Source organism: Sceloporus occidentalis, unplaced genomic scaffold (assembly GCF_023333645.1).
Source record: "Sceloporus occidentalis isolate IW3139 unplaced genomic scaffold, rSceOcc1.0.p SCAF_5, whole genome shotgun sequence".
Lineage (NCBI taxonomy): Eukaryota > Metazoa > Chordata > Lepidosauria > Squamata > Phrynosomatidae > Sceloporus > Sceloporus occidentalis.
In genome coordinates this window covers 32,968,532-32,981,447 of record NW_028316985.1, presented here as the reverse complement: position 1 = coordinate 32,981,447, position 12,916 = coordinate 32,968,532, and the positions used below count along the sequence as shown (strand labels likewise).

At 40.6% G+C, this 12,916-nt stretch overlaps 1 protein-coding gene and 1 long non-coding RNA gene across 6 annotated transcripts in view; both read right to left on the bottom strand.

Annotated features, from left to right (window-relative positions):
* Positions 1–1,158, bottom strand: part of CYTH4 (cytohesin 4) — a 43,129-nt gene extending 41,971 nt beyond the window's left edge. For both annotated transcript variants that reach the window (XM_089528107.1, XM_089528108.1), the window contains exon 1: positions 1,106–1,158. In XM_089528107.1, the coding sequence (XP_089384233.1) occupies positions 1,106–1,127 (22 nt within the window). In that variant the 5' untranslated portion in view covers positions 1,128–1,158. The remainder of the gene's footprint in view (positions 1–1,105) is intronic.
* A 2,468-nt stretch (positions 1,159–3,626) lies between these two features.
* Positions 3,627–12,916, bottom strand: part of LOC149311888 (uncharacterized) — a 42,863-nt gene continuing 33,573 nt past the window's right edge. For 2 of the 4 annotated variants that reach the window (XR_016281514.1, XR_016281515.1), the window contains exon 2: positions 3,627–7,054. This is a non-coding gene — a long non-coding RNA (uncharacterized LOC149311888). The remainder of the gene's footprint in view (positions 7,055–12,916) is intronic. The other 2 variants (XR_016281513.1, XR_016281516.1) reach the window with 2 other exon arrangements.

Below are 12,916 nucleotides of genomic sequence, written 5' to 3'. Positions count from 1 at the left end.
TTTTGCTGAAATGAGGGATTGTTGTGCAATAAACATCTTCAGCATCCCATTCACATCAACATTTCCCATTCACTTTCCAAGAATCTACTTCCATGGTTCACCATATGAAAATTTACACAGAACAACAACAGAAAAAAGTTCAACAAAAAGCTGAATCAAAGTTGTAGTTGAGCCAAGGCATAAGTGTAGTGGTGAAGAGCAAGAGACAACAGGGGTCACCACCTTCAACACTGGAGTAGTTCGTAATGTATATTCTAACTCTTGAAATTTTCTGTGGGCCTTTTTACATTACGTAATTGTGGTGGTATTATTCCACTTTTAATTGCCATGGTACCCACACATGGAATCCTGGGATTTACAGTTTAGGGAGGGCTATTTTAAATTCTCAGTGAGAGAGTTCTAGTACCTTATTAAAATACAAGATCTAGAATTCCACAGAATGTAACCAACTATTAAAGGTGCAAAAGCCATCTTCTTTTCATTTAACCACCCTAAGTATAAATGCACAAGAGTGTGACCCTCAGAACATTGATGATCATTTTATTTATTTTTGTGCAAGATCTCTCTTCATCAGAAAATGGTCTCAATAGCTCAGTCTGAAATGCATCTTAAAATACAACCAAATAATAAAAAGATATAGGGAAGATTGGATTACAGATGTATCAAGCATAATGTTTGGAAGCAAAATGAATAAATTTTGCAAATAAATCCCTTACCAGGACTCCAATACTTGTTGTCTCATTTCTCCCCAGTATTTTGTTCTGGTGATGTCTCATGGGTTAGATCCTTTTGGCACATAGCACATATAGGTAAATGTGTATGTATATGTGCCTTTAAGTCATCTGTTGACTTATAGTGACCCCACAAATTTCATAGGGTTTTCTTAGGCAAGTGGTGCTCAGAGGTAGTTTCCTCTGACTTTCTCTGAAATATAGACTACAGCAACTGGTATACCTTGGTAGTCTTTCATGCAAGGATACTGAACAGGGCTGACCCTGCTTAGCTTCCAAGATCAGACAAGATCTGGTGCCTTCAAGTATTTAGGCATGTAGTTAAAACTCACCATAAGAAGACCTAGACTCCAGTAATCTAAGAGAAGACTTACTAGTTGAACAAGAATCCATCATGACACCTTCTCAAGAAGACAGTCCCAACTCCCGAGTTCACTGTTGTGGCTGTGTCATTTTGTCTTGCCTTCTATGCTACTTCAGAGTTAAAATGATTTTTTTCAACAAGATCACAACCTGAAATGAAGCAACTCTGGAGGGCTCTACTCCTTGATGACTCCTCCCTTTCCTCCTAGTTCCGCCTTGTGTATTCAGATTGACAGAGGAAACCATTTGCTCTAAGGACAAAAATATGTGCACTGCAAACGATTTTGGGTTGTTTCCTGAAAAACCCACAGTGTTGCTGCTGCTGCTGCTGCTGCTGCTCAAGGAGGGTCTGACAAATGGTAAAGTGAGCTGCATACAACTTGGTCTGACTAGCTTCAAGTTGTAAGGGAGTTTTTCAGGGCCCCTTCATGATTATAACACTGATTCCACTTTAACTGCTATGGTTCCATCCTATGGAATTTGGGGATTTGCAGTTAATTGAGGATTTTTAGAATTCTCAGCCAGAGCGCTCTAGCACCTCACCAAAATACCAACCCCAAGATTCCATTGGATGCAGGCATGACAGTTAAAGTGGAATCATAGCTCTATAACTGCTGAGTGAAAGGATCCTCAGTATGCTACAGTAGGATTGCAGCAGCTTTAACTATTCTTTAGTTTTACCCAGAATGCTCTGGGTAAAACTTGCTCTGCCCTATGCATTGCTTTTTCATTTTTTTCCCCAGTTCCAAAATATGTCTGTCTAACTGAGGAGATTATCGCACCCGTCTTGTCTCCTGCACTAGGCACAAGATGTAAACATATAGAAACAGATACTGTTGTATAGCCTCTTCCTCGGGCAGTACTCATCCCATACCCAATCCGGTCTTCTCCTGGACCTTTTAAAGAACAGGATTTTCCCATTCTTTAAAAGGTCCAGGAGAAGACTGCATCAGGTATGGGATGAATACTGCCCATAGATGGGACTTAAGTCCACAGGCTCCTTCCCCACAGCAAACAATAAAGGCCTAAGTCCAAATGCTGGTGCCAACTCGAGTGTACCCACTGAATCATCAATGCGACTTATGAAGATGCTATTTACCAAATGTCCATATGAATCTCCTTTAGCAGAGAGTAGCACCTAGGTTTAGGCCAGTGTAAGAAAAACCTAAGAAGGTTGTTCAACTGTTTGTGGTTCTGGGTCTCTGTTTTTATTTTTCCCCTCCCACCATCCCATGCTACAAATTAAAGACGTTTCAGACTTCTGTGCATTACTCACTTCTGTTTCTTCTGTGCAGCAGGAAGTAAAAAAAGAGGGGCCATGAGGAACAGACAGTATAAAGCAGGAAGACGCCAAGGTAACATTGCTCTGACCTCTGCAAAGGTGCCTGCAATGCAATTGTGACAGAATTTGTGGCAGGCTGTGGTCAACCTTTCCCATAAAGGACCCAGAGAGGAACCATAATGGCACACTATAGTCTTGCAGCATGCCTTTGCTCAGTGCAGGATGGGTGGATGCTCCCAATGGAAACATTCTTGGCTCAATTAGTATACAAGCCAAGCTATGGCCATTCAATCCTCTTTCAGACAAAATGGCAAGGTAAAATCACTTGGTGCCCATGGATGGATGTGAATTTGGTTTGGATATATACATATACATATGCATATGCATATGCATATACATATATATATATATATATATATATATGAACTTTCCAATATTTGCACATTTCTTCCCAAATGTAATAGAAACAACTCAAGTGTGTTAAAAAGACAAAAATTAAAGACATTAATTCTTAGTACTCAAAATATGACTTTTGAGTATTGCATTCTTAAAAATTCGGCTTTCAGTATATGTCTATTCAATCATGTTTTCAGGGCTGAATTAGGACTGCCACTTCTTACCTCTGACAGCCTTCTCATCTTTAATAGCTGTATGGCAGGTTGGTACACAACATGGTCCTCTTATGTGCCTGGTAAAGATGGTTCAGAATTCATTTGTGTGTGTTTTTTTATAAGAGCTTACCCAAATTCTAGAAGTTCTTCTTAAGCACAATGGAAAGAATATCAGATTTAAACAATTTGATAACGAAAGAAATGAAACATAGACATTCTGTAATCCCCAATTACAATGCACATGGTAAAGTTTTAGGACTGAAAATGTGCAATATTTTAGAGTTATTCTGTGTGTGTGTGTGTGTGTCCTTCATTTGAGAAAGAGGCAGCTTGAATGTGTGGATATAGTACCTTCTGATCTACAAGCCTTTCTCATGATTCTTCCTGCTGGAGGGGCATTACATACAACCTAGCGGAGATATTTTGTTGACATCTGTGTTTAATTTTTAGATGAAAAGCAGCCTTGAAGGGCTGAGTTCAGGAGCAAAATACTGGTGCTGCAATCATCATCATCATCATCATCATCATCATCATCATCATCATCTCTTACCTGCCTGTTCTCATGGATTGAGGCAGGGAACAACAACAATTCAACAGTGAACAACGTCAATTAAAACACATTAATTAAAACATATAACAGTTTAAAAGCAAGGGTTGTTTAATCCTCTCCCAGATTTATCTTGCAATATATACATAGTTTAACAATAAATAAATAGCCATTTCTCCAGCTGTTTTTCCATCTGTGAGGCCAAACATGTATTTTCTCCTTATATTTTTCTACATACAGAGAGAAAATAAATCTGTGTGTGAAATCTTAGTTTAAAAAACAGACAGGCAAGACAGAATGAACCAGGACCTTTTTCCTGCTTCTTATCTGGTCAACTGCAGCCTCCTGAGGTTGTTTTTCATTCCTCTCCCCACTAAACAGACTTTCCAGTGAAAGAAGCACACAATTGCTGTCCACTTTTTGCTTGGCTTTCAATAGGGAAAGAAAAGGACTCTGAAGCTATACAGAGGTATTCTCATAAATTCTTAGTTCCTCTGTTCCAGGATTAAATCTGCACATTAAAAGCAGAAGCCAAGATCATTTGCTGCATGAGCCATGGCAGAAATGAAATATTAACAAGCACGAGAAATGAAACACTGCCAGCCCAAGAAGACTGTACCCTTTCCCTTTTCTGGGTGTCATTGTGTTTCGTTGTACTCCTTGGACAAGACTGGAACTAGTCAAATCAGAAGGAGATAATTCCTATACCAAAATGATATACCTAGAAGTACCAAATGAGTGAAGAACCTATCTAGAATGTGTAAGTTAGTGCTGGCTGCCTTCATAGGAACAGAATGGGTAGATGACCAAATTTTTCCTCCCTAAGATGAAATATCCTTTAGAAAACATATTGGCTGGACATGTGTGATCAGCACATGTGCTGGTATCATATCTGGCATGTTCCAAAAGAAATACTGTATACATTGTGTACTCACAGGTATGGAACAGGGATGGAGAAGTCTCTTTTGCAGTTGTAGTACTTTTATGCCATTTTAACTGTATCCCATGGGGTCCTGGGATTTGTGGTTTGGTGAGGCATTAGACCTCTCTGGCAGAAAATCCTAACTACATCATGAAACTATAAATCCCAGTATCCCATAGGATTGAGCTATGGCAGTTATAAAAATACACCAAAGTACTATAACTGTGTAGTGTGAAAGTGACCTCACCATCTCATTTTCCTTGTATCTGAGTGCTGTTGTTTTTTTACTTTAAGCTCTTTCCATCCTAGACATGAAGATGTTTTCAAACTTGGACATTCTTAAAAAATGAACAGAAATTAAATTCTCTCTCATTTGCTCTGGCCAAATGCAATAGGCACAGCTATTTACAGCATGGGGCTAACAATGCTTTAACTGTTTGTAATGTAGTTGTAATCAATAAGAAGCTTGCAACAGTTCCCACAACCAATGGTGGCTGATGGCTTCCATGACAGTGAAGAACTGAATCCACTTCAGGTTTTAATCCAGGTTTAAAATGAGTATTCCAAGGTTTTGACTTCTATTCCTAAATAGATTCAGGACCTTGGATAACTAATCTAAAACCAGCCAAAATCTGGAGTGAGTTCATTGCCCTACTGTCATGGGAGCCACCAGCCACTCTTGATGACAGCAAAAAAAAAGGCAAGCCTAATTCTGCAGCACAAACATGATTAAATACCCAGGGATTCAAAACCAGTCTTTTAAAGGTTACCCGGACCTTCATAGATGAAGCTGACAACTTTATTTTCTCCACATATTTGAACAGCCTTTTAAATCTCATGTTCTTTGATTCCAAAATATAAATACATTTGCAGGGTTTTTGTCTGTGTGATTTTTAAAATTAAAAAAATGTAGAGGAAATGAAATCATCACCCACCAAATGCCTGTAAGTGATTACCAGAAGTACAGTCATCCCTCCATATTTGTGGATTTGATATTTGTGGATTTGATTATTCACGGATTTCATTAATATGTTCTCTCTAGGACTGTCTAGGTCCTCCAGTGCAACTCTGTGGTCAACTTTAACTAAAAGTTGCACTGAAAGACCATTTGTAGCTACTCCAGTGCCATTCTGTGGTCAGTGTATGTTGGACATTGACCACAGAGTTGCACTGGAGGACCTAGAGATTCCTAGAGAGGCGTCCTCTCAGGTAAAAACAGTGTTTTTGTTATTTGCGGTTTTTCCATATTCACGGGGGTCTTGTTCCCCTAACCCTAGTGAATATGGAGGGACAACTGTGGCAACTGGGAAAGTGAAGGCTACTGAAAATATTTTGGAAAAAGATCTTCATAAAGGGGTAAGAAAAGGGATATGTGTTCTTTATTTGATGACATCTCAGTAAAATACTCGTACTTTATATCCTCTTTAGGAAGAAGATCTGCCCTTCATATTGGGGTGTCTTCTATGGGAACTGTGATTGGTCTTTTATTCTCTCCCCCTGCCAAATTTAATCTAGCACCACTATTTTACTGGAGTGGGTGTGAAAATGTTAAGGACCAGTTTTCATACATGCCCCTCAGTGAGCTGCCTTTTTGCATTTTCAGCTAAAAATGGACCAAACATTCGGTGTGGAAATAACCATAAGTCACTTCCCTTTTATATTTCCAGTGGGTGGTGTTTTTTTCTTTCTTTTATCTTTTTCTTTCTTTGTTCTTTTTGTTTCCTTTCCTCTCTTTTGGGTCCCCCCCCCCCAGCCAGTTTCTGGGAAAATAAGGAGTTGGGGGATTGGGGGATGTTCCAAGGCAAAATATGGCAAGTTTGTGCACCCTCTCCAAATTTTGGGTGATCTGCAAGGTTGGCAGGGTGCCTTGAGAGATGCAGAAAAGGAATTGGGGGCTACATGCAGCACATATGTTGAACTTTCCCCAATCTTCATTTCATTGGAGTTTGGAAGGGGTTGTCTTCAGTATTAGCCCTATACATTTTGCTGCTTCAGGCAACAGTCAAGATTGTGCTTCCTTCCCAGGAATCATTCTGAAGATGCTAACTGGAACTGGTAGCTGAATCTTATTATAAGAACAATGGGATAATATATTTCATCAAGCCTAAAGGCACCAGGATTTCTTACCAGGATGCCTAACAAAATATGTTGCAGACACAACTGTGTCACTCAAGAAAAGGAAAAGACTGATGTCTTCAGATGAACACTTGGAGGTTGCTGATGAAACTGCTTTCATCTTCTGTTACTTGAGATAGTTGCCTCTTTATGTCTCATACTAGCCCAGCCAAATTTATTCTGCTCTTTGGATCCATGGCTGCAGAAAACTTGACATTGATTTTACACATCGTTGTCACTGTCTCTTCCTTCATACGTCACATTGCTTCCTCAATCCAGCATCACATTCTGTTCCAATCTTGTTTCCTATGAATCACAAGGCACAGTCTATCAGAGTGAGGTTACAAATTTTCTCTTAGTTCTTCAATGTCTTCCTCAAATGGTAAGGATGAGAAACAGGAAATACTGTACTTAGGGCTGGCACCACCCTTTTGACCTGTTCTTCTACACAGGATGGAGAGAGCTGGGCAACAGCACCCTCAGCTGGAAAGATAAGAAACCCAGAAGAAAAACTGAAATGGCTAAACAATGAAATTCTTTGTTTTAAATCCAGTTGTTAATCCCAACTAAGAAGTTATTTGCACAGCTAAAAAGCCTGGCTTACCTTTCTCAGTTTGAACCCTCTTCCAGGATGCAGCTGGGTATTATCACTTGCATTTTGCCACTGACGCTGCATCCCACCTAAAACCCACCTAAATCCTGGCTCCCAGACACACTCAGCTGGATATTTTGCAAAGCTGTGAGTTTTCCAGCCTTGCAAATTGGCTGGCTAAGAGTGGATGGGGGCTGGGCTTTTTTTTTTTTTTGGGGGGGGGGGTGTTAAGCAGGATGCAGCATTGGCGGCAAAATGCAAGTGATAATACCCGACTGTATCCCAGAAGAGGATTCAAACCGGGCAAGGTAAGCCAGGTTTTTAGCTGTGCAAAATACTCCCAAAATAATTCTGTTAAGTCAGTGGGAGCTTGATTAGTCAACACTTATAGATTCAGTGAGTCTGCCATAGCCAAAACTAACAACTGGATTAAGCCTTAAACAAATCTATTTTATGCCAGTGATGAGGAAATCAATAATGCATACATATATCAATGCAACAATTGTTATATAACAATACTATAGATGGTACTACTATACACTATAACAAAACTATATTTACAATATTACATATTGGGTCTTGGGTCAATATTACATGGGTCTTGTGTACTTTAAATCAGTGCATCTCAAGCTCTCTGATTTTATGGATCAGCATTTTTTTTCTCAGTGTACCAGAGACTGGTATCATAATTATGCCCATTTACTACAGTTCCTGCATACCTGCCTGCCTGTAAACTCACCAGGAACCAGCAGCTGATGATTCGTGGGCTGACACTGGTCTATATACCCTCCTTTTAGGAAACATTGTTGTAAATGATATTATTTACAAAAAAGAAGTAAGTACAGCCAACCCTTCATAACCATGGGTTCTTTATCCATGGAGTCAACCATCCACGGTTTGTGTATGTGATATATATATTCCCAAAGCAAACTTTGATTTTGCCACTTTACATAAGATATACCATTTTACTACATCATTGTATTTAATGGGACTTGAGCATCCACGGATTTTGGTATCCACAGGGGGGCATGGAACCACATCCCAGTGGACACCAAGGGCCCACTGTATCAGAAGACTTGGAGGAATCCTGTTCATCGATTCAACTCAAAAATCGATTTATTATGTAGTGTGAATGAAGCCTTTGAGATTCATTTATTTTACAATGAACATCTGAAAACACAAATAACAGTACAGTCTCTTTGTATCCATGAGGGATCCATTCTGGAACCCACGCCCCCATGGATAACAAAAAAAAAAAGTCTCATTGTTTTCTATGGCAGCATGGCATGCATGTGACTGGCCACATGCACAAACCTCCATTACCAGCAATGAGAGTTTGCCATCTGTGAAAGCGCAAATCCGTAGATGGCAATCCCATGGATAAGAAGAGTGCATTGTACAACAACCAAGAAATAAAAAAATGCAACATTGTTGGGCCATCTTTTGGACTGCCGATCCCTGTAAATTTGTACTGTGTGTGTGTCCCCCCGCCGCCTTTGTCTCATTCGTGTAGGAGTATAGCAGGATCTGAAGAATGATGGGGGTGATAAAGGAGTAAATAATATGGGACTAATGAGACAGACCTCTCAGACCAACAGAGAAAAAGATTGCAGGAGAGAGATCTTCAGAGGGCACTGAAGCAAGATCTGCAGAGAGAAGAGCTAGATATTGATTGAACAGGAAGACCGATTGTTGATAATTTAGCAATTACCTTTTGTGCTGTACCATAATTGTTGCAGCAACTGCCTTCTCATAAGAGGTCAGGAATATTGTGAAAAGCTCTGTCAGCCTCATAGTATCTAAGGCCATAATTTGTCTGTCCCTCCACAAAAGCAAAATTACCTCACTGCGGCTCTACAGCTGGTTCATAATGGATAGCAATATTGTTTTGTAATTATTTGCTGTAATAAGATGAAACTGAAATTATTAATTATGTGATAATTTCATGTTAAGTGGAGCACGGAAGTAAGAAATAAAAGCCATTACTGAAATAACCAAGCAATCACTGCGATAAAGATGACAATATATACTAGTTCACTTTTAAAGAAGTAATTCTCAGCGTGTTTGCATCATATTCCTCACTGATTTGTCTTCTGGGTCTGACAGTTTGTGTGAACCTCTTGACCAGGAATGGGAACTGTGAACTTCCAGATGTTTTTAGACTGCAGGTCCCATAATCTTTCAGTGTTGCTAGCTAGGGCTGAAGGGAATGGTAGGCAAAAGTTCCTAGAGGGATACAGTTGCCCACCCAACCTCTAGGGTAACTCAGGCTGGATCTGCACTGTAGAAATAATGCAGCTTGACACTGCTTTAACTGTCATGGCTCCATCCTATGGATTCCTGGCATTTGTATTTTGTTGTGTCACCAGTGTTCTCTGGGACAGAAGGCTAAATATCTCATAAAACTACAAATCCCAGAATTCTATAGCATGAGTCATGGCAGTTAAACTGTGTAAAACTGTTTTATTTCTGCAGTGAAGATGCAGCCTCAGGAGGATGATGAACCAAAGAGGTGTGGCTTTGATAGTGCTCAGTGAGGACAAAAGTGTGGCATTGCTAGGAACAGGGAACATATCTAACTCAAAAATGAATCATATGTTAATTTATATGTTCAGGCTTTCTTTTGAAAGAATCATTATAATTTAAACAGAAATATATTGTATGATCAGGTGAGATAGTTAATCTTCCCAAACAAGGTGTAAAAGAGCCAATGTGGTGCAGTGGTTTGGGTGTTGGACTAGGGCTCTGGAGAACAGGATTCAAATCCCTGCTCAGCTATGGAAACCCACTGGGTGACCCTGGGCAAGTCACACTCTCTCAGCCATGGAGGAAGGCAAAGGTAAATCTCACCTGAACAAATTTTGACAGGAAACCCCCTTTGTAGGTTTGTATTGTTGTTGTTGGTGTGTTCAAGTTATGGCAACCCTAACACAAATATATCATGAGGTTTTCTTGGCAAGATTTGTTCAGAGATGGTTTGCCATTGCCTTCCCCTGAGGCTGAAAGCATGTGAATTGCCCAAGGTCACCCAGTGGGCTTCATGGCTAAATGGGGAAATGAACCCTGGTCTCCAGAGCTATAGTTCAACACTCAAACTGCTACACCATGCTGGCTCTCTAGGTTTGTCTCAGGGTCACTATAAGTTGGAAATGACTTGAAGCCACACAACACACACATTTTAACTACAGTGGGGGCAAACTGAGATTCTGTACCTTCCGAGTCTGCACTGTGGGAATTTCAAGTCTTCTTCTGGTAGATCTCTGTCTGGAAGTATATTTGGATTGAGTCGCTCTTCAGTGAGGAGGACACCTTCAAACAGAGGACTCTTCTATCTAAACAAGTGCATGTGGTCACCCTAGGCATAAATGCGCATGGTGGCAGCAAAGAGTGGGTTTTCATCCAACTACAGATATTCTACTGCTTTCTTTGGTATCATTATTTGTTCATTATTAATCATCTAGTGTGTTAGGAAGGGAAATTATAAAGGGTGCTTCTGAGAAGGTGTGAGGAGATGATGAAGAGAATTGCTGTGATATCTGTGGTGGTTATTACAGAGTTAATTATTATGGAACTTGTTAATTGAAGGATGCACATAAAGGATGTGTGGATGGCTCCATGACTCAGTTTTAACATTTTTATTTTCCTTCCTTGCATGCTGCTTTTGCTGATTTCCTTATGATAATTGTATCATATTTGTGCTGCTGGCTGTTTGAGATGTTACAGGGCAGCGTTAAAGTGATTAAGTACTTATTAGAGGGCATTGAACAGTTGGTATCGGTTAGGGCTGGCCCTGGCATTGATTAGGGTGAGGAAACCACCACAGACAGCAGGTAGGTGTTAGATGGCAAAATTGTGCATGCTACACATTCTGGCCTGTACCATATGCTAACTTGGTGCCCTCAGCTAGGGTGAAATGAAGACTGTCCCTTCACCAAAGCAAAAATAAGATACTTCTGCCAGTCCTTTTAGCTTTTGTATATGTAATGGGCAGGGTGACCTTTTCTGAGACATGTCCTATATTTCAACCTTCTGTCCAGGAAAAAATTCAAAATGTCCTCCATTTTGAGCATGACTAGGAAACCCATGGACTAACACCATGTTTGCTGATGCCGTTTGTGAAATTCATCCACCTGGCAGCCTGTCGTTGCTGCAAATAGCGAGATAGGATGGATCTCTCTAAAATTCCTTTTTCCTAGCAGCAGCAGCAGCAGCAGCAGCAGCAGCAGGCAAGTCTTGCCTCTAGAGCTCAGAGCATGTTTGTTTCTTGGAGGGGGGAAAGGACACAATGGAAATGTTGAAAGGGATTTCCCCCATTAGTTTCAGCCCAATAGACAAATGAAAGGAATAATTTAAATATAGATTCAGCCAAGGGTTAATTTCTAGTAAAGTACAATTTTAAGCATTTGTCTTGCTCAGAGTTCTATAAGTATATTGCAAGCCAACAAGGCATTTTAACAAAGATCACTTCATGAGAAAAATATGGTTGAGTACATAATAAAATACAATATATGTGATATAGCTGTAAATAAACAATATGAAATGAATTTATATTTATATCAGTGTTTTTAGCTATTATTTTGTAATTCCCTACATTTTTCTTGAATGTTCTACATTTTGCTGTGCCTTCTTTGTGCTTATGACATCTGGTCACCCTGGGAATGGAAGGATACCATTGTCTCTTCCTTCACTTGCAGCAAAATGTCTTGGGCTTTCTTGGTGCCGGTAAGTGTCTTCCCTTTGATCAAAACAGGGATGGACAGCATCTATAGCTATAATGCAGCTATAATGCACCCCAAGTCATTTCCCTGCCTCTTCCGTAGGTGTCCATCACCAAACTATCTGTCATTAGTGCTGCCCAAATTCCAGTAATTCTGCTGGGAAACATGGAACATGGGGAGCACAAGGCTTGTTTCCAAGGGTGCATCTTCACTGTGGAAATAATGCTGTTTGTCACCAATTTAAATCTCATGTTTCCATTCTACAGAATCCTGGTATTTGTTTTATGAGGCATCAGCATGCTTTGGCAGAGAAGGCTAAAGAACTTGTAAAACTACAAGTCCCAGGATTCCATAAGAGAGAAAAGGCACTTAAAAGTGATGCCAAACTGCATTATATCTACAATGGAGATGCACCTCAAGTCTTCTTTATTTGTTTTTAAGTAAACCAATTGAGGAATGATCAGTATAAGGCATGCAACAGAAATTCACTCTTGTGATAGTTCACCCCAGTGTAGTTCTGTTCATGGTTGATGCTTAAACAGTTACTTTGAAAAAGTAATTAAGCAGGGAGAAGTGTGCTTCTGCTGTGAAACCAATTGTGATCCTGTCAATGGCCGGTTACAGACCGGCACTTTAGTGCGTGACGAGCACACACTAGGGTTACAAAAGAGCGGTGCTTCCGCACCGCCCTAACCCTAGTGCGTGCTCGTCATGCACTAAACGGTGGCGGCCCTTCCATATGGCCACCGCCATGAGGACGTCACGGCCGCGCCGCCTCTAGATGGGGCGGCACGGACGTGACATCCTTGCTCCACGCCAGGGCGCTTAGTGCGCCCTGAACACGGAGCAGGAAGGAGCTCCGTTTCAGAGCTTCTTCCTGGTTTAGTCCGCTGGGCGCAGCCTTCAGACGGCTGCTCCCAGCAGACTAAATGAGAAAGGGACCAAGCGGCCCCTTTCTCCTTCTCCTTGCCGCCGCGGGGTGTCCTTTGGGCTTGAAGCCCCAGGAACACCCCTTTTCAGGCTGCGGGGAAGCGG